This window comes from Microcaecilia unicolor, unplaced genomic scaffold (assembly GCF_901765095.1).
Source record: "Microcaecilia unicolor unplaced genomic scaffold, aMicUni1.1, whole genome shotgun sequence".
NCBI lineage: Eukaryota > Metazoa > Chordata > Amphibia > Gymnophiona > Siphonopidae > Microcaecilia > Microcaecilia unicolor.
Window position 1 is genome coordinate 82,530 of NW_021963279.1, and position 20,851 is coordinate 103,380.

General features: G+C 45.9%; 1 protein-coding gene across 1 annotated transcript in view; it reads left to right on the top strand.

The window, feature by feature from the left end:
* Window positions 1-55: 55 nt before the first annotated feature.
* The window catches only part of LOC115459139 (protein ZNF783-like), a gene marked incomplete at its 3' end in the record, with an annotated part of 43,358 nt that continues 22,562 nt past the window's right edge, over window positions 56-20,851 (top strand). Inside the window, exons 1-2 of the mRNA XM_030189013.1 lie at window positions 56-228; window positions 9,849-9,928. Coding sequence (XP_030044873.1) covers window positions 9,905-9,928 — 24 coding nt within the window. The remainder of the gene's footprint in view (window positions 229-9,848; window positions 9,929-20,851) is intronic.

A 20,851-nucleotide genomic window follows, 5' to 3' on the forward strand; every position in this document is an offset into this window, starting at 1 on the left:
GGTGGGGAAAATTTTTCCCATCTGCCCACGCTGCGCTGGACTTAGATAGCCTCACTTCGTCTACTACGTCTGTTTTAATATAAACGCGCTGCCTTCGGCGGTCCGGAAGTTTTCCATCTGCTACAAGTTCCTGTCCCGCCTAGGCTTCCGGGACCCCGAAAACAGTGTGGCCTAGAAAGTTGAAGAAGGGCAGCGGTGAAGGACGGCTAACTTAGAGTACTGGAGACGGTAGGAGGCTGAAGCCAGTAGGCGGAGTCACAAGTACACCCAACATCAATAATAGTAACAGATTACTAGAAATAATGGACTACCTCTGCGTGGTCCATCTGTAAAAAGTCAAAAGCTGTTCCAGTTGGATAGGCAGTGCCTTAAAAGGTGGAGGACAAAAGATTGTGCTTTTTTTTTTTTTTTTTTTTTTACATATTTCAGCTTTTTAATTAATTTATTTGAAAGCAGCCATATGTAAATATAAATATCATGAAATACTACTACTATTTAACATTTCTAAAGCGCTACTAGGGTTACACAGCGCTGTACAGTTTAACAAAGAAATCAAAACTGAATATCACTAAAACAGCTTAAAAAATTATTGTAGCTGGTGGAAACAGCACTAATAAAGGCTGTATTTATTGTGCTCATTTTTCTACACTGTTCTATGCAATACAGTAATACATGGCCAAATTTCATTGAGAATATCCCTTTAACTGATGGGTCCATCTTAGCTATTATTACAATCTGCCATGGGAAGCCTGGTGTTATAAAGATTGGAAGTAAAATTAAACCCTCCTTTCATTGGGGCACATGTTATCAATAGAAATCAAACAAAATAAAACATGGAAAAGAAAATAAGATGATACCTTTTTTATTGGACATAACTTAATACATTTCTTGATTAGCTTTCGAAGGTTGCCCTTCTTCCTCTACTTAAGATTGGGGCACAAGGAATCACATCTTTACCACATCTTTTTTGTACAAATTGGATTATTCTGTTTTGAGCATCTTTCAGGGCTGGGAGACTCGCAGGGCAGGGAAGGGGGGGGGCTCTTTCCTGTCCCGAAGAGGTCACTAGACCACCAGGGCACCACCACACTAAGGTAAAGGAGAGGAGAGGAGGATAGGACACCCTGAGACCCGTCGACTGCCAGCCTGCCTGTTCGCAAATCTGAACAAATGGGCAGGCTGACAAAATCCGCCTGGTTGCCCGGCCGTGTCCTCAAAAAGAGGATATGTCTGGGTAAAACCGGACGTATAGTAGCCCTAATCTAGGCACAGGGGGGAAAAAATATTTTAAATGCTCCCAGGTTTCATCCTAATTCATGTTTAATGTGAGATATAACTGCCATAAAAAAGATAGATAGAAACTCTGAATGTTGAGCAACTGAATTTTCATAACATGATGTCTGTTTTAGTGGCCCTTTACCATGAGAAAAAATAATCTCTGTACAAATATAACACATGCTAGGGTGTCCCTATAATCAGCCCCTCCAAATTACACACTGTCATATCCTCAACCTCTCTCTCTCCACTGCAACTGTCCCTGACACCTTCAAGCACGCCGTAGTCACACCTCTCCTCAAAAAAACATCACTTGACCCTACCAGTCCCTCCAACTACCGCCCCATCTCCCTCCTACCCTTCCTGTCCAAAATACTTGAGCGTGCTGTTCACAGCCGCTGCCTTGATTTTCTCTCCTCTCATGCCATCCTCGATCCGCTTCAATCCGGTTTTCGCCCTCTACACTCGACAGAAACGGCACTCTCTAAAGTCTGTAATGACCTATTCCTTGCCAAATCCAGAGGCCACTACTCCATCCTCATCCTCCTTGATCTATCCGCTGCTTTTGATACTGTCAATCATGATTTACTTCTTGCCACACTGTCCTCATTTGGGTTCCAGGGTTCTGTCCTCTCCTGGTTCTCCTCCTATCTCTCCCACCGCACCTTCAGAGTACACTCTCATGGATCTTCCTCCACCCCCATCCCGCTCTCTGTTGGAGTTCCCCAGGGATCTGTCCTTGGACCCCTTCTTTTTTTCAATCTACACCTCTTCCCTGGGCTCACTGATCTCATCTCATGGTTTCCAGTATCATCTTTATGCTGATGACACCCAGCTATATCTCTCCACACCAGACATCACCGCGGAGACCCAGGCCAAGGTATCGGCCTGCTTATCCGACATTGCTGCATGGATGTCCAACCGCCACCTGAAACTGAACATGTCCAAGACCGAGCTTATCGTCTTTCCACCAAAACCCACTTCTCCTCTTCCTCTACTCTCTATCTCAGTTGATGGCACCCTCATCCTCTCCGTTTCATCTGCCCGCAACCTCGGAGTCATCTTCGACTCTTCCCTCTCCTTCTCTGCGCATATCCAGCAGATAGCCAAGTCCTGTCGCTTCTTTCTCTTTAACATCAGCAAAATTCGCCCTTTCCTCTCTGAGCACACCAGCCGTACTCTCGTCCACGCTCTCATTACCTCTCGCCTTGACTACTGCAACCTACTCCTTACTGGCCTCCCACTTAGCCATCTATCCCCCCTTCAATCTGTTCAGAACTCTGCTGCACGTCTTATATTCCGCCTGAACCGATATACTCATATCACCCCTCTTCTCAGGTCACTTCACTGGCTTCAGATCAGATACCGCATACAGTTCAAGCTTCTCCTTCTTACCTACAAATGCACTCAGTCTGCAGCCCCTCATTACCTCTCTACCCTCATTTCCCCTTACGTTCCCGCCCGTAACCTCCGCTCACAGGACAAATCCCTCCTCTCAGTACCCTTCTCCACCACCGCCAACTCCAGGCTCCGCTGATTCTGCCTCGCCTCACCCTATGCTTGGAATCAACTTCCTGAGCCCTTATGCCAAGCCCCCTCCCTACCCATCTTCAAATCCTTGCTCAAAGCCCACCTCTTCAATGTTGCTTTCGGCACCCAACCTTTATACCTTTCAGGAAATGTAGACTGCCCCTATTTTGACTGACTGTACATTTGTCCTTTAGATTGTAAGCTCCTTTGAGCAGAGACTGTCCTTCTATGTTAAATTGTACAGTGCTGCGTAACCCTAGTAGCGCTTTAGAAATGTCAAGTAGTAGTAGTAGTATTTATATAAAATTACTATTCTACGTATGAAAAGTTATTGTTGTTATTCTTTCTCTGTGTACAGTCATACACTGCACAAGCTGGAATAATTGAAAATATAAGTGAGATTAAATAAAAATGCTAAAGAACGTCAACATGGATTAAGCAGCTCATAGTCTTGTTTGCTTTGTTTTGAGTGTACACAGAACAACGGCTGCGCAGGGAAGAGGAAACATAGACTAACCTAAGTGGCTTCAACTTTTTGACATCATGCTGTCTCCTGTGTTCAATCAAACCTCCCTGAGGACAGCGGTGCAGGGAGCCGGAACTGGAGAGTCATGAAAAAGCTGAAGCCAATTAGGTTGGTCTCCCTTTCCCTCTTCTTGCACAGCTGTCTGTCATCCCCATTCACCCAAAACAAAGCAAGCAAACCTATGAGCTGCTCTATCCGTATTGCTGTCCTTCATTGTTGGTAACATTTTTATTTGATCTCGCTTATATTTTCAAACGTGCCGGCTTTGCAGCATGTGAATGTACACAGGGGAAATATTGAGTAATTAGTTCTAAATTGTAAATCGTTGTGTCATTTGGATAGGCTGGTTATAGGGACCACTTGTATTTGTGCGGAGATGTTTTTTTACCTAGTAAAGGGCCAGCAAAACAGACATAATTTTATTATTATTTGTTACATTTGTACTCCACATTTTCCCACCTATCTGCAGGCTCAATGTGGCTTACATGGTACCGTATAGGCTGTTGCCGGTTCGGTTGGTAACAGATACAAAGTTATGTTGTGAACAGATGAGGTAGGTTTGGATCAAGGGGTCAAAGGGGTGAAGATTATAAGTTGTCCAATACGATCATTATTTATATTGTGTCGCCGGGTGCTGGGATTTTATGTTGGATCGTTGGGATAGGCCTTTTTGAATAGGTGAGTCTTGAGTGATTTTCTGAAATTTAGGTGGTCATGGATTGTTCTCACTGTACTTGGTAGTCCGTTCCATAGTTGTGCACTTATGTAGGAGAAGTTGGATGCGTAGGTTGTTTTGTATTTTAGTCTTTTACAGATTGGGTAATGTAGGTTCAGGTATGATCTTGATGATTTGATTCTGTTTCTGGTTGGTGGATCTATTAGGTCTATCATGTAACCTGGTACTACGCCGTAGATGATCACGTGTACCAAGGTGCAGATTTTGAAGCAGGGGCGTAGCCAGACAACAGATTTTGGGTGGGCCTGGGCAAGAATTGGGTGGGCACCAAGTGTTCTCCCCCCCCCCCCCCCTCCAAAAAAAATTATCTCAGCTGGTGGGAAAACACTTCTTCCACCTTGGCAGCAAGCATGCACTGAAAACTGAGCATGCACAGGTGCCGGTGTTGTGGAGAGTAGCATGTTCGTTACCATCAGGGGGAAATCTTCAACTGGCAGAGCTTGGGATTCTCAATCTAACATCCTTGCGTCACCCCCTCAAGCCCCTCCCCAAGGCAAGGCGCATCACACCTACCACCCTTCCTCCTAGCAGGGGAGGGGGTGCACAGAGCAGTTGCATGTCTGTTGACTCTTCTGGTCCCTTGCACCGGAACAGGAAATAACGTCAGAGGGGGCAGGGGACAGGCAGAGCCAACAGCCACGTGACTGCTCAGTACACTCCCTTGCTGCCTGCACCCGGGGACTGTCCGCACCGCCCAGCCCTTGGTACACTATTGGTCCCATGTACTATGTTTCCATATTAATAACTCAAATAGTGGAATCTCCAAGGAGTAACAGTTTTCTGTTTGGTCTGAGGGTTTTCTGGACTTGAGTGGGCCCTGGATGGATAAGCACATGAATCACAGGACTACCTATGTATGTGCATTTAGCAATATTTACATGTTCATCTCCATGGGAAGAGAGAGGCATATTTTATAAATGGTTCAGTGCTGACTTAGATTTGCATTTTTCAACTTAACTAACTTATACAAAGTTGCCCTTATGCTCCATTATCATTTATGGATCAATATTCAGCTCATGGTGGTAAGCATTTTTTAAAAAATGCCATCTGCCACAGTCTTTTTATAACTGGATATTTAGCACTGGCTGTACCCAGGTACCGACACTGAAAATCCAGCTACAATGTGGCCACTGGTACTTATCCGAGTACCAGCGATATTCAGAAAAATATCCAGATAAAGTGAGGAGAGTGCTTTTGCTGTCTTAACCTTATATTGATTGTTATCTAGTTAATAGACTGAGAGGCTCATTTTCAAAGCACTTAGCCTCCCAAAGTTCCATAGAAACCTATGGAACTTAGCCTCCCAAAGTGCTTTGAAAATATGCCTCTGAGTATTGCTGCTAACCTGGTAGCTTCTGACTCCACCCAAACTGCCCTGTCAACACCTGGATAGTGCTGAGATGATCTGTCCAGATGTTCAGGGGCAATCTCTGGATAAGTGCTGCTGAAAATCCAGATATGACCCAGTGTGCAGGATGTATCGGGGGTAGGAGCTGCTTTTGCCTCTGCTCAGTATCTGGCCTTAAGTTCTAGTCCTTTGTCAACAGCTCTTCTTTAATTATTTGCAGACACATGAAACAGGTTGTCTTCAAACATTTCAATCATATGTCTCCAAACTCCATTCACATTGTTCTCCCTTCTGTAAGTTTGGAGACAAGCTTGACCCGATAGTGACCATGCTTAATAAGGCAGGGGGTCATTGCTTCATCACTGTGGAAGAAATTCTGACAAGCATAGAGTGGAGGAGTGGCCTAGTGGTTAGGGTGGTGGACTCTGGTCCTGGGGAACTGGGTTCGATTCCCACTGCAGCTCCTTGTGACTCTGGGCAAGTCACTTAACCCTCCATTGCCCCAGGTACAAATAAGTACCTGTATATAATATATAAGCCGCATTGAACCTGCTATGAGTGGGAAAGTGCGGTATGTAACAAAAATAAAATGTTAATGTTGCTATTCCACTAGCAACAACTTTCCATGTAGAAGCTGCCCTTGCAGATCAGCAACCTGCGCAGGCTTCTGTTTCTGTGAGTCTGACGTCCTGCACTGCTAGTGGAGGAGTAGCTTAGTGGTTAGTGCAGTGGAACATGGAATGTTGCTACTATTGGAGATTCTACACGGAATGTTGCTAGTGGAGGAGTGGCCTAGTGGTTAGTGCAGTGTAACATGGAATGTTGCTACTATTGGAGATTCTACACGGAATGTTGCTAGTGGAGGAGTGGCCTAGTGGTTAGTGCAGTGGAACATGGAATGTTGCTACTATTGGAGATTCTACACGGAATGTTGCTAGTGGAGGAGTGGCCTAGTGGTTAGTGCAGTGGAACATGGAATGTTGCTACTATTGGAGATTCTACACGGAATGTTGCTAGTGGAGGAGTGGCCTAGTGGTTAGGGTGGTGGACTTTGGTCCTGGGGAACTGAGGAACTGAGTTCGATTCCCACTTCAGGCACAGGCAGCTCCTTGTGACTCTGGGCAAGTCACTTAACCCTCCATTGCCCCATGTAAGCCGCATTGAGCCTGCCATGAGTAGGAAAGTGCGGGGTACAAATGTAACAAAAAAACAGTGCTTTGAAAATACAGCTCACCGTTGTTCCCCAAGTTTATAACTTTTCTTGGGTATCCAGATAATTTATTTGTGGGTTTTATTTTGGGGTAGAAAGTGATCTTGTATTTTTGCTCCCTACAGTAGATAATCCCATTTTATTTTATTTCTCCAGCGCTGTACTGCGTACAGAGATTGTGGTTTCTCAGTGTTTCCATTTCTAATTTTGGTCCCTTATTCTTTAATTGCTAAGGATTGGTCTGTGTTCTGTGAGTGACCAAGGTGAGAGATTCTGCTGGCATGTAATTTGTGCGTGGATCCATAGGAGTCTGACTTTTATGGCTTTTCCAATAGGAAGGGAAGGGAAATGGGACTTGATATACCGCCTTTCTGAGGTTTTTGCAACTACATTCAAAGCGGTTTACATATTGCGGTTCTGTATATTCACTGCTGCCTTTTTAAAGGTACAGTTACTGATACTTGTGTGTTCAGAATTGGTGCTGCAGACAATCCTTTATCTGGCTGCTCCTTCGTAAGGAGAAGGGGGTGAAAGAAACACTGTCAGCAACTCCAGGGACTTGAACTGGTTCATGTCAGCTTCAGAAAGGAGAGAAAGCAGTAGAACCAGAGGAAGGGACAAGAGGGCTTATCCTATATAATAAAACTCACCCTCAATGTTCTGAGGACACTGACGTCAGTGTCACTTCCTGCGGGCACTTCCTTCGGGTTCGAAGGGTTTATGGTGGTGAAGCCACCAAAATCACTGTGTCTGGGCCCTGCCCTCGCGTCAAACGTGATGACGTCGAGGGCGGAGCAATGGCATCAAAGATCGAGGGCGGCGCAATGGCATCAGTGGATGAAGGTGGTGTACGTTGACGAGGTGCGGAGCAATGGCGGTCAGTGGCTTCACAACGCCGAAGGGGTGGGTGGGGGGGGGGTTCGGGAGGAAAACCTTGCTAGTGCCCGTTTCATTTCCTCCAGGAACAGGCATGTTTTACTAGTCCTATATAATAAAAAGCACCTCCAACATTCTGAAGCTGACTCTGTGGCACTGTGGCAGTGTAGGGTTCGTAAGTCTGTAGTTCAGCGTTTCATTGGCTCTCACTGTCCCCTCCCTCACGTCGAGGAAACGGAATGCTGCATAGTTGCCAAGCAAACAAACGCGACGTCACAGGAACGAAGAACCAATCAGACAGAACGGAACTTGGAGGAGGGAAGTGGAGTGGATTGAATCTCTAACAAACATCAGTGGAGGCAAGTGCACAGAACGGAAGGGAAGACAAACATTTAATCACTTTGTCACTCACACACACACACAATCACTCTGTGTATCTCTTTCTTACAGTGTCTGTAAAACACACTGTCACTCTCAGTCTCTCACATGGGCAACTGTATGTTGCATTCTCACGAGTAAGGAGCTCTTCTGATGTGATTGCTAAACTGATTGAAGGGCCTGAACAAGGAAAACTTTTACCACATTGTAACACAGTTTACAAAAAAAATATTGTATATAAAGAAATCTTCCACATGTAAACAACAATTATATTCAGAATACAACCGTGGAAACATTAATAGCAGGAACCCATTACATTGCTAGCGCCCGTTTCATTACGTTAAGAAACGGGCCTTTTTTACTAGTTTTATTAATACAACTTAATACAGTATTTTATATTTCTTATAAAGTTGAGAGATATGTGCCACTGCAATAAGTATTTCCCAGAGTACTGTGATGTGTGTTGAGAGGTTGACCAGACTCATGTCTACTATAATGGTAAAGTTTAAGGTTTGTGATAATTCAACTTCATTTAATAATGTCAGTGCTTCCAGGGTTTTCAGGTACTTATTTGTACCAGGGGCAATGGAGGGTTAAGTGACTTGCCCAGAGTCACAAGGAGCTGAAGTGGGAATTGAACTTGGTTCCCCAGCATCACAGTCCGCTGCACTAACCACTAGGCTACTCCTCCACTAGAAACATTCCATGGAGAATCTCAAATAGTAGCAACAGAATCTCAGCATTCCATGTAGAATCTCAAATAGGGAAAGGGAACTTGATATACTGCCTTTCTGAGGTTTTTGCAACTACATTCAAAGCAGTTTACATATATTCAGGTACTTATTTTGTACCAGGGGCAATGGAGGGTTAAGTGACTTGCCCAGAGTTACAAGGACTTACAGCGGGAATTGAACTCAGTTCCCCAGGATCAAAGTCCACTGCACTAACCACTAGGCTACTCCTCCACTAGAAACGTTCTATGTAGAAGCCTGCCCTTGCAGATCAGCAATGCAGCCGCGCAGGCTTCTGTTTCTGTGAGTCTGACACGTGCAGGACGTCACTCACAGAAGCAGAAGCCTGCGCGGTCGCATTGCTGATCTGCAAGGGCAGGCTTCTACATGGAATGTTGCTAGTGGAATAGCAACATTCCATGTAGAATCTCAAATAGTAGCAACATTCCATGTTGAATGTCAAATAGGGAAAGGGAACTGGGACTTGATATACTGCCTTTCTGAGGTTTTTGCAACTACATTCAAAGCAGTTTACATATATTCAGGTACTTATTTTGTACCAGAGGCAATGGAGGGTTAAGTGACTTGCCCAGAGTCACAAGGAGCTGCAGTGGGAATTGAACTCAGTTCCCCAGGATCAAAGTCCACTGCACTAACCACTAGGCCACTCCTCCACTCCAAGTATACCAACCACTACTCACGCCTATATGCCTAATGCCCCCCCCCCCATGTTAAGTCTGCCCCCCCCCCCCCCCCCCCCAAAAAAAAAAGGGTCAGGTCTGGCCAAGCCCCTGTGTCAGTATGAAATTCCTTCAGTCTAGCATAGATTTTGATTCTTTTATCATTACTTATTCATTATTCCCGCTTCGGTCTGTACTTGAAATTTGCAGGTATGTTGTCTCGTTTCCTGTTTTCTAAACCAGTGACCTGATTTGTTTGCTGTTCCTGGAACATCCTTCAGTTCTCTGCTCTCTCTACTGATCCGCCTTAAGGAGGGATCCACACTACATGTCCGCAGCTCAGAAGCTTTGAGCATTCTGAGATATTTTCTCTTCCTGTAGTGTCTGCAGCACTGTAAAGAGCAGAAAAGAGTCAGAAGAAAAGCAGAAACCTTTTCTCCCTGGACTGGCAATTATTTCTTGCAAGCCCCAGGCCTAGTTCTGCAGAAGGGGAGAGAGGAGGGGCTTTACATGTGACTCTTAGGAATTACCCTAGTCTCCTCTTATTCATCTTTCCAGGAACAAAGAAATCCCAGGTGTGAATCCACTCCAGCAGCTGAAGAATTCAGAGAGAAATGTCTACCTTAGTTTCTGATCAGGTAAGAAATTATTTTCCCTCTATATGTACCACTTTCTGCAGAGATGCCAAGAGTGGCAAAAATTATAGGGAAAGGCTTATAAACCTCAACATGTATACGCTGGGAGAGAGGAGACATGATAGAAACGTTTAAATATCTCAAGGGCATTTATGTACAGGAAGAGAGCCTTTTTCAAATGAAGGAGAGCTCTGGAATGAGGGGGCATATGACAAAGTTAAGAGGGAATAGGCTTAGGAGTAACCTAAGGAAGTATTATTTCACTGAAAGGGTGGTGGAGGCGTGGAATGGCCTCCCGGTGGAGTCGAGGACTGTTTCAGAATTTAAAAAGGCATGGGATAAACATGTGGGATCGCTTAGGAACAGGAAGAATTAGGGGTTACAGACAGTGATGTGCTGGAGCCAGCTCGCACCGGCTCGCAAGAGCCAGTTAAATTTTGTACCGACTTGCGAGACGTTTGTTCCTTAGTGCGAGCCGGCTCTCCTCCCTCCCTCCCGATCCGGTCCCTCACGTCACCAACCTGACTCTTCTAATTCTTCGGTGCAGGCAGTCTTGCCTGCCCGCTGCTAGCGCTGACTCTCCCCTGCTGGCGCTGCCGGTTCGCGCTTTAAAATGGCCGTCGAGACTTCCAGAGGCGGCCTTGCAAGACTTCTGCTGAAGTCTTGGAGGCCGCCCTTGTAAGTCTCGACGGCCATTTTGAAGCGGGAACCTGCAGGGGAGAGTCAGCGCTGGCAGCAGGCAGGCAAGACTGCCTGCACCGAAGAATTAGAAGAGTCAGGTCGGTGACTTGAGGGACCGGATCCGGAGGGAGGAGGGAGGGAGGAGAATTCACCGAACAACTCGGGAGGGGGTGGTAGGGGAGAGAAGGGAGTCGCTGGGCATTTGTGGATGGAAGGGAGAGAAGGGTCGCTGGGTATGGGTGCATGCAGGGGAGAAGAGGGTCACTGCTGGACATGGGTGGATGGAGGGCAGGGGAAAGGAGGGTCACTGGGTATGGATGCATGCAGGGCAGGGGAGAGAAGGGTCGCTGGGTATGGGTGGATGGAGGGCAAGGGAGAGAAGGGGAGAGAGAAGAAATGCTGGACATGGATGGAGGAGAGGGAAGAGTGAGGAATGAGATGAGATGAGGGAAAAGGAAGAGAGGAGAAAAACTACACATGGATGAAGAAAATAGGGAGAAGCTGAGGACCAGAAATGAAGAAGAGAAAGGAGGAAAGGAAAGAAATAAATGGAAAGGAAGCCCTGGAAACGGAGTTAAGAGGACAGATAGCAGCAGAATCGGATACTGGGCCAGCATGATCAGAAAAACAAAGTCACCAGGCAACAAAGGTAGAAAAGATCATTTTATTTTCATTATAGTGTTTGGAATATGTTCACTTTGAGAATCAGGTGCTCAACATTAAAAGTTTATATTTATTTACTTATTTATGGCATTTTATCGCACATTAAACATAGTAGATGACGGCAGAAGAAGACCTGCACGGTCCATCCAGTCTGCCCAACAAGATAACTCATATTTGCTGCTTTTTGTGTATACCCTACTTTGATTTGTACCTGTGCTCTTCAGGGCACAGACCGTATAAGTCTGCCCAGCACTATCCCCACCTCCCAACCACTGGCTCTGGCACAGACCGTATAAGTCTGCCCAGCACTATCCCCGCCTCCCAACCACTGGCTCTGGCACAGACCGTATAAGTCTGCCCAGCACTATCCTCACCTCCCAACCACCAGCCCTGCCTCCCAACCACCGGCTCTGGCACAGACCGTGCAAGTCTGTCCAGCACTATCCCTGCCTCCCAACCACCAGTTCCGCTGCCCACCACCGGCTCTGGCACAGACCGTATAAGTCTGCCTAGCACTATCCCCTCCTCCCAACCACCAGCCCCGCCTCCCGATCTTGACTAAGCTCCTGAGGATCCATTCCTTCGGCACAGGATTCCTTTATGCTTATCCCACGCATGTTTGAATTCCGTTACCGTTTTCATTTCCACCACCTCCCGCGGGAGGGCATTCCAAGCATCCACTACTCTCTCCGTGAAAAAATACTTCCTGACATTTTTCTTGAGTCTGCCCCCCTTCAATCTCATTTCATGTCCTCTCGTTCTACCATCTTCCCATCTCCGGAAAAGGTTTGTTTGCGGATTAATACCTTTCAAATATTTGAACGTCTGTATCATATCACTCCTGTTTCTCCTTTCCTCCAGAGTATACATGTTTAGTTCAGCAAGTCTCTCCTCATACGTCTTGTAACGCAAATCCCATACCATTCTCGTAGCTTTTCTTTGCACCGCTTCAATTCTTTTTACATCCTTAACAAGATACGGCCTCCAAAACTGAACACAATACTCCAGGTGGGGCCTCACCAACGACTTATACAGGGGCATCAACACCCCCTTTCTTCTGCTGGTCACACCTCTCTCTATACAGCCTAACAACCTTCTAGCTACGGCCACCGCCTTGTCACACTGTTTCGTCGCCATGAATTAGATTGGAACCTGGGATCATTAAATTTTTTTCCCCTGGAGTAATGTATTGCCCCCCCCCCCCCAGGCTCTCTCTCCGGCTATAGCCAGCTCTGCAATTTGGGGGGGGGGGGGCGCAGAGGGGAACCGGCGAGAGAGCCTGTTGTTAAACATTTACCAGCACACCACTGGTTACAGAGGATGGGCAGACTGGATGGGTCATATGGCTTTTATCTGCCGTCATGTTTCTATGTTTTTATCCCAAAGCTGGAGATTTACCACTACTAAGCTGGAGGGTTTTTTTCACGGGCCCCAGCCATGTCTAAAACAAGCTCTGGCAGATGTACAATCCAAAAACTGACATATTCTAATCAATAAATAAATAGTAAAATACCCTTTTCTACTTTTGTCATCTGGTCATCTTAGTTTTCTAATTGTGTTAGTTCCATCTCTGGTGTCTGCTTTCCTCTGTCTTCTCTTACCTTTTGGTCATTTGGTATTTCTTCTCTCTCCATGTCCACCATCCATCTTCCCTTTGTGTCACTATCCACCCTATCCAGTATTTCCCCTCTGTCCCTGCTGCTATCCTCCAACTATCCCCCTTGACCATCTCCCCTTCTCTGTGTCCATATTCTTGCCCAGTCCGGTATCACCCTTCTGTGTCCATCGTCATCCCTCTGTGTCCCTATCACCCCCTTCACCACCACCTGTCTGCATCACTCTCTGTGTCCTTGTTCCTCCCCATGTCCAGCATCTGTCCCTGTCTCTTCCCTTCCTCATGTCCTCTTCCCCAGGAATTCAGCAAATGTCCGTCTTTCTCCTGTCCCTGCTACCTACCTTCAGGTCCAGTATCTTTCCCCCATCCTTCTTCCCCCACAGGTTCCAGCATCACTTCCTTCCCTCCCCCTTTCCATATCTCTCCCTCTTCCCGCTCAGGTCCTTCATCATTTAGCTCTCACCCCCCTCCTCACTGTATGGCATCTCTCCCACTTCACTTCCCCCTCCAGTTCCAAAACACTCCCCCTCCCCCCCCCCCAGTTTGGCATCTCTGACTTGCTTTCCCCGAGATCTTTTAAATTTGTCCTTAATTCTCACCGGCACTGGTGGCAAAAGCAGCAGCTGCAGCCACAGCACTGAAAAAAGGCTGCCTGTGGACAGACTGTGGGGCCATCTCTCTATGGGTACCCCTCATCCGATTCTACTTCCTGTTTCTGGAGGGGCGGGACTGGCAGAGGGATGTTCCCACAGACTCAACTGCTGGTGCCAGGGAGGATTAAGGGCATGTTTAAAGGACCCCCAGGGAGGTGGGGGGAGCAAGTTAGAGATGCCAAACTGGGAGGGGGGAGTAAAATGAATGAGAAATACCAAACCGGGGGAGGGGAGAAGGGGAGCCAGTACTGGAGGGAAGAGACTTTGGTGTGTGAGCTGGAGAAGGGGGCAAATGCGTGTGTCAGATGCCTAATGCATGTGACTTGGTATGTCTCTTTCTGTCTCGCACACACCCACTCTCACCAACAGGCACATGTTACATCATTTTCACTCTTATGTAGACATTCTCACACTTTCGCTGCCTGTTTCTGCTTTCAGAACTGTTACATAGTAACATAGTAGATGACGGCAGAAAAAGACCTGCACGGTCCACCCAGTCTGCCCAACAAGATAAACTCACATCTGCCATTTTTTGTGTATACCTTACCTTGATTTGTACCTGTCTTTTTCAGGGCACAGACCGTATAAGTCTGCCCAGCACTATCCCCGCCTCCCAACCACCAGCCCCGCCTCCCACTGTTGTGTTGGATTTCACTCAAATCTCTCTGGTTATTTGAGATTGGAAACCTCTTACTAGAAATTCAAAGAAGATTTTAAAACATTTGTATATAGCAAGGCCCTTGAGCTTTAGCCCTGTTTCATTGGCTAATATGTCTGGTTGATGTGGGGTGGAGGAGGGTGGTTGGATTGATTGGGATCTGGAAGCAGCAGTGATGGTGATGTATAGTCTCTATGTTTTATTAGCCATTGTTAATTGTTTCCTTAATGTTTTATATTTTATCTCTGTGAACTGCCTAGACAGTTTTCTCATAGATGGTATATACCAATACATTTGAAATGTAGAACTTGAAACACAGGGCAGAGGGGAGAGATGGTGGATAGTGGACATGGGATGGGAAGAGGAGACATTGAATGGAGGGGGGGTGGTGGTTGAGAAGGGTAAGGAGTATCCTGACCACCGGGGGTGAGGGGGTAAGTAGGGAGGGGAAATGGGATGCTGTCCACCTGAGAAGAGAGGGGAAGAAGGGAATGGAGAAATGCTAAACTGTGGGAGGATTAAGGAAGGGAAAAGAAGGTGCTGGACTGTGGGAGGGGTTAGGGAAGGGGGGACGCTGGTCTACAGACCTTGAGCCATCTCAGGGGAGGCGGTGCACAGTAGAATGCTTGCCTAAGTCATCAGGTACCCTTGGCCCAGCCTTGCTCACACGCATAAACACTGTGTCTTGTACATTCTTTCTCTTTACCTCTCCCCTCCCCCCCCCCCAAAGACTGACTCCAGCACTCTCCTCTTTCTGTCTTCAGATACCAACCACTACTACTACTATTTAACATTTCTAAAGCGCTACTAGGGTTACGCAGCGCTGTACAATTTAACATAGAACGACAGTCCCTGCTCAAAGAGCTTACAATCTAATGGACGAATGTATAGTCAGTCAAGTGGGGGCAGTCAAATTGGGGCAGTCTAGATTTCCTGAAAGGTATAAAGGTTAGGTGCCGAGAGCAACATTGAAGAGGTGGGCTTTGAGCAAGGATTTGAAGATGGGTAGGGAGGGGGCTTGGCGTAAGGGCTCAGGAAGTTGATTCCAGGCATAGGGTGAGGTGAGGCAGAATGACCCACCAGCCTCTGTCCATTTCACTAGTACATCAGCTGCTACTTCTTCATACAACTTGCACAGAGCAATACTGACTCCTGCTCCCCTCAGATGCCTATCCCTCTCTTTCCTCCTTACTAATGAATAGCCAACACTGAAGTTTCCAATGTTTTCTTCTTCTTTTTTTTTCTGGAAACCAGGACATCCATACAAAATACTGAGCTCTCTTCATGCTATAATCTAATGGAGGCTGAGCTCATTGACAGAGGCCAGGTAATAAACCTCAAAGAATGGAAAAAGGACCCAAACGAAGAAAATAAGATCAACATAAGCACTGGCAAGTCAGATGCAAAGCGTTAATAAAGAAGGCTAAAAGAGAATATGAAGAGAAACTTACTGCAGAGGCTAAAACTCACAGTAACAACTTTTTCAGGTACATCAGCAGCAGAAAGCCTGTGAGGGAATCTGTGGGACCGTTAGATCACAAAGAAGCAAAAGGGGCGCTCAGGGAGGACAAGGCCATAGTGGAGAAACTGAATGAATTCTTTGCGTCAGTCTTTATGGAAGAAGATATTAGAGATCTGCCTGTACCGGAAATGGTTTTCAAGGATGTTGCTGCGAAGGAACTGAAAGATCTCGGTGAACCTGGAAGATGTACTGAGCCAAATTGACAAATTAAAGAGTAGTAAATCACCTGGACAGGATGGCATACATCCAAGGTTACTCAAAGAACTCAAGCATGAAATTGCTGATCTGCTGTTAGTAATATGTAACCTGTTGTTAAAATTGTCCGTAGTACTTGAAGATTGGAGGGTGGCCAATGTGACGTCGATTTTTTAAAAAGGGTTCCGGGGTGATCTGGGAAATTACAGATTGGTAAGCCTGATGTCGGTTCTGGGGTGATCTGGCAAATTACAGATTGGTAAGCCTGATGTCAGTGCCGGGCAAAATAATGGAAACTATTATAAAGAATAAAATTACAGAAACATAGACAAACATGGTTTAATGGGACAGAGTCAGCATGGGTTCAGCTTAGGGAAGTCTTGCCTCACCAATTTGCTTCATTTCTTTGAAGGCATGAATAAACATGCGGATAAAGGTGAGCCGGTTGATGTAGTATATCTAGATTTTCAGAAAACTTTTGATAAAGTTCCTCATGAGAGACTCCTAATAAAACTAAAGAGTCATGGGATAGGAGGTGAGGTTCTGATGTGTATTAGGAATTGTTTATTGGACAGAAACCAAAGAGTAGGGAAAGGGAAATGGGACTTGATATACTGCTTTTCTGAGGTTTTTGCAACTACATTCAAAGTGGTTTACATATATATTCAGGTACTTATTTTGTACCAGGGCAATGGAGGGTTAAGTGACTTGCCCACAGTCCCAAGGAGCTGCAGTGGGAATTGAACTCAGTTCCTCAGGATCAAAGTCCACTGCACTAACCACTAGGCCATTTAACTAGGGTTAAATGGTAATTTTTCTCAATGGAGGAGGGTGAACAGTGGAGTGCCACAGCCTCAGGGATCAGTACTGGGACCGGTGCTATTTAACATATATATAAACTAGTAAAAAAGGCCCGTTTCTGACACAAATGAAACGGGCGCTAGCAAGGTTTTCCTCGGAGTGTGTATGTTTGGGAGAGTGTATGTGAGAGTGAGTGTTTGAGAGTCAAAGTGAAAGTGTGAGTCCAATCCATGCTCCTCTGTCACCTGGCCCCTCCATTCATCCCTATCCAGCAATTCCGCTGTCTCCCTGAGGCCTGCCCTGCAATCCATATGCATCCATGGCCATCTGTCCCCTCCATTCATCCCTATCCAGCAATTCCCCTCTCCCTGAGTCCTGCCCTTCCAATCCATGCCCATCCATGCTCCTTTGTCACCTGGCCCCTCCATTTTTCCCTATCCAGCATTTCCCCTCTCTGCCTGAGGCCTGCCCTGCAATCCATATCCATCCATGGCCATCTGTCCCCTCCATTCATCCCTATCCAGCAATTCCCCTCTCCCTGAGTCCTGCCCTTCCAATCCATGCTCCTCTTTCACCTGGCCCCTCCATTCATCCGTATCCAGCAATTCCCCTCTCTGCCTGAGGCCTGCCCTGCAATCCATATGCATCCATGCCCATCTGTGCCCTCCATTCATCCCTATCCAGCAATTCCCCTCTCCCTGAGTCCTGCCCTTCCAATCCATGCCCATCCATGCTCATCTGTCACCTGGCCCCTCCATTTTTCCCTATCCAGCAATTGCCCTGTCTCCCTGAGGCCTGCCCTGCAATCCGTATCCATCCATGGCCATCTGTCCCCTCTATTCATCCCTATCCAGCAATTTCCCTCTCTCCCTGAGTCCTGCCCTCCCAATCCATGCCCATCCATGCTCCTCTGTCCCCTGCCCCCTCCATTCATCCGTTTCCAGCAATTGCCCTCTCTCCCTGAGCCCTGCCCTCCCAATCCATGCCCATCCATGCTCCTCTGTCCCCTGCCGCCTCCATTCATCCTTTTCCAGCAAGTCCCCTGTCTCCCTTCCATGACCCCCCCCTTGCATCCATGCTCCTCTCTCTCCCATGTCCCAGCCTGGGCCGCCCTCTTCTTCCCCCCCCCCCCCTCGCATCCATGCTGTCGTTTCTCCCCTTGCCCTCCCGGTCCCATTGTTTTTCTTTTGTGGCCACCCTCTTCGCTCCCCCCAACATTTTTTTTTTTTTCTTGTTTTTAAATTTACCTCCGTGGCGGTTCCGGCAGCGAAGCGTCAGGGAAGGAGGCGGTGCTCCCGACGTCTAGGTTTCCCTTCGCTGTGTTCCGCCTTCTTTTGACGTAATCCTTGACGTCAGAAGAAGGCGGAACACAGCGAAGGGAAGGCTAGACGTTGAGAGCGCCGCCTCCTTCCCTGACGCTTCGCTGCCGAGCGTTGCGATTGGTTGAGTGTCATTGCTCCGCCCTCGACGTCATCACGTTTGACGCGTGGGCGGGGCAGACACAATGCGATCTCACCCCCTTCACTTTTGGCTAACAGAGGCTTCATTCGAACGTTGGAGGTGCGTTTTATATAGAGAGATAATATGGAAATCAGAATGATGAGTGAGGTGATTAAATTTGCAAATGACACAAAACGTTTCAAGGTTGTTCAAACACGAGCAGACTGTGAAATATTGTAGGGAAGACCTTAGGAAATTGGAAGACTGGGCAGCCAAATGACAGAAGAAATTTAATGTGGACAAATGCAGGTGATGGACATTGGAAATAGTAATCCAAATCATAATTACCTGATACTTGGGTCCACCTTGGGGATCAGCACTCAAGAAAAAGATCTAGGTGTCATAGTAGATTATATGCTGAAATTTGCTCAGTGTGTGGCGGTAGCCAAAAAAAAATCAAACAGGACGCTGGGAATTATTAGGAAAGGGATGGTGAATAAGACCGAAAATACTAAAATGTCTCTGTATCGCTCCATGGTTCCGACCGCACCTTGAGTATTGTGTTCAGTTCTGGTTGCCATATCTCAAAAAAGAAATATTGGAATTAGAAAAGGCTCAAAGAAGAGTGACCAAAACGGTAAAGGAAATGGAACTCCTCTCGTATGAGGAAAGGCTAAATAGGTTATGGCTCTTCAACTTGGAAAAGAGACGGATGAGAGGAAAATGATTGAGGTCCACAAAATCCTGAGTGGTGTAGAACAAGTAGAAGTAAAACGATTTTTTACTCGTTCCAAAAGTACAAATACTAGGGGACACTCCAGGAAGCTACATGAAAATACTTTCAAAACAAATAGGAGGAAATATTTTTTTCACTCAACGAATAGTTAAGCTCTGGAACTCTTTGCTGGAGGATGTAGTAACAGCGGTTAGTGTATCTGGGTTTAAAAAAGGTTTGGACAGGTTCCTGGAGAAAAAGTCCATAGTCTGCTATGGAGTGAGACATGGGGAAGCAACTGCTTGCCCTGGGATTTGTAGCATGGAATGTTGCCACGATTTGGGTTTCTGCCGGGTACTTGTGACCTGGCTTGGCCAGTGTTGGAAACAGGATACTGGGCTAGATGGACTATTGTAATGACTCAGTATGGCTGCTCTTATGTTCTCATTGCATACATATTTATTTATTTATTGTTATGTATTTGTTACATTTGTATCCCACATTTTCCCACATATTTGTAGCCTCAATGTGGCTTACATAGTACCGGAGGGCGTTTGCCGGCTCCGGTGAGAACAAATACAGGGTGATGTTGTGGTAAGATAAAGTTCATATGGCACAGTCACATTTAGGGAAACGTACAGCGGAAGAGTTGAGTTATGTCCATTACGTACTTTAGTTTTGTTGTGTTGCAGAGATCAGGCATTTAGGTTGGATCGGCAGGGTATGCCTTTTTAAACAGGTTAGTTTTTAGTGATCTCTGGAAGTTTAGGTGGTCTTGCGTCGTTTTCAAGGCTTTTGGTAATGTGTTCCAGAGTTGTGTGCTTATGTAGGAAAAGCTGGATGCGTAAGTTGATTTGTATTTTGAGTCCTTTGCAGCTTGGGTAGCGCAGATTTAGATATGTTCGTGTTGATTCTGATGTGTTTCTAGTTGGTAAGTCGATCAAGTCTGTCATGTATCCAGGGACTTCACTGTAGACTATTTTGTGAACCAGGGTGCAGATTTTATTTATAAAATTTTCAATTTCTTACAAGTATAACACTTGTTACAGAAAAACAGCATAATGTAAATATTGAGGAAACAAATATAAAAAGAAATAAATGTACCCGCTTCCTTAGACCTCAAAGTAAAGGGGGGGTTACAATATTAGTGGAGTATCTAAAGGTAACATAACAGAAATATACATAATGCGGTTTATGTGTGCAATTCGTCTCACTTCATTTATTCGAATCTGTGCGAAGTTGTTTCATATCCAAAAAAGGATTTCAGCTGTTCTGAGTCATAAAATACATACTTTATCCCACTAAACCTGACCAGGCATTTGCAAGGATACGCTAACAGAAATGAGCCACCTAACTTGAGGACATCCTGTTTCATTGTCAAAAATAATTTCCTGCGTTCTTTGATTGGGAGCCAGTGTAGTTTTTCTTCACCCCTCCCTGCTTTTGTGCTGGCAAGTAGAATATTATAATGAAGATGGAAGGGGGGAACTAAGGGTGTTCTGTTTGCATAAAATTATATTTATGAGAGAAGTCAATCATACATTACCCCCTCCCCCCATCTACTAAAGCCTCACTAGCGGCTGCCATGCGCGAATGCCGACACAACCCATTCACTTTGCTGCTCGGCCTAGTAAACGGGAGGGGGGGGAATAAGTTGTTAAGCTTTTATATTCTGTGAAAGACCTTTCTCTACAAAAAGATGGGAATTGAAATGTATACTTCATAGACCCCCTTATTCACAAAAATTTGAAGACTGGCCTGACTTTAGCAGACAGTACTCCATAGAAATGAATGTACTAGTGAATAAAAGACATTGTACCAAATAATAATAATAAAAGTCCTGAATTTATAGAGATTTCAGGCTTTCTCTTCTAAATATGGTGGGCTTTCCGATTGTTGGGCTGGTTGAGCTAACTAGTGGATATTGCACTGGAAAAATGCAGTATGAAAACAGAATATAGAGATTCTGCAGTTTGTAGCTTC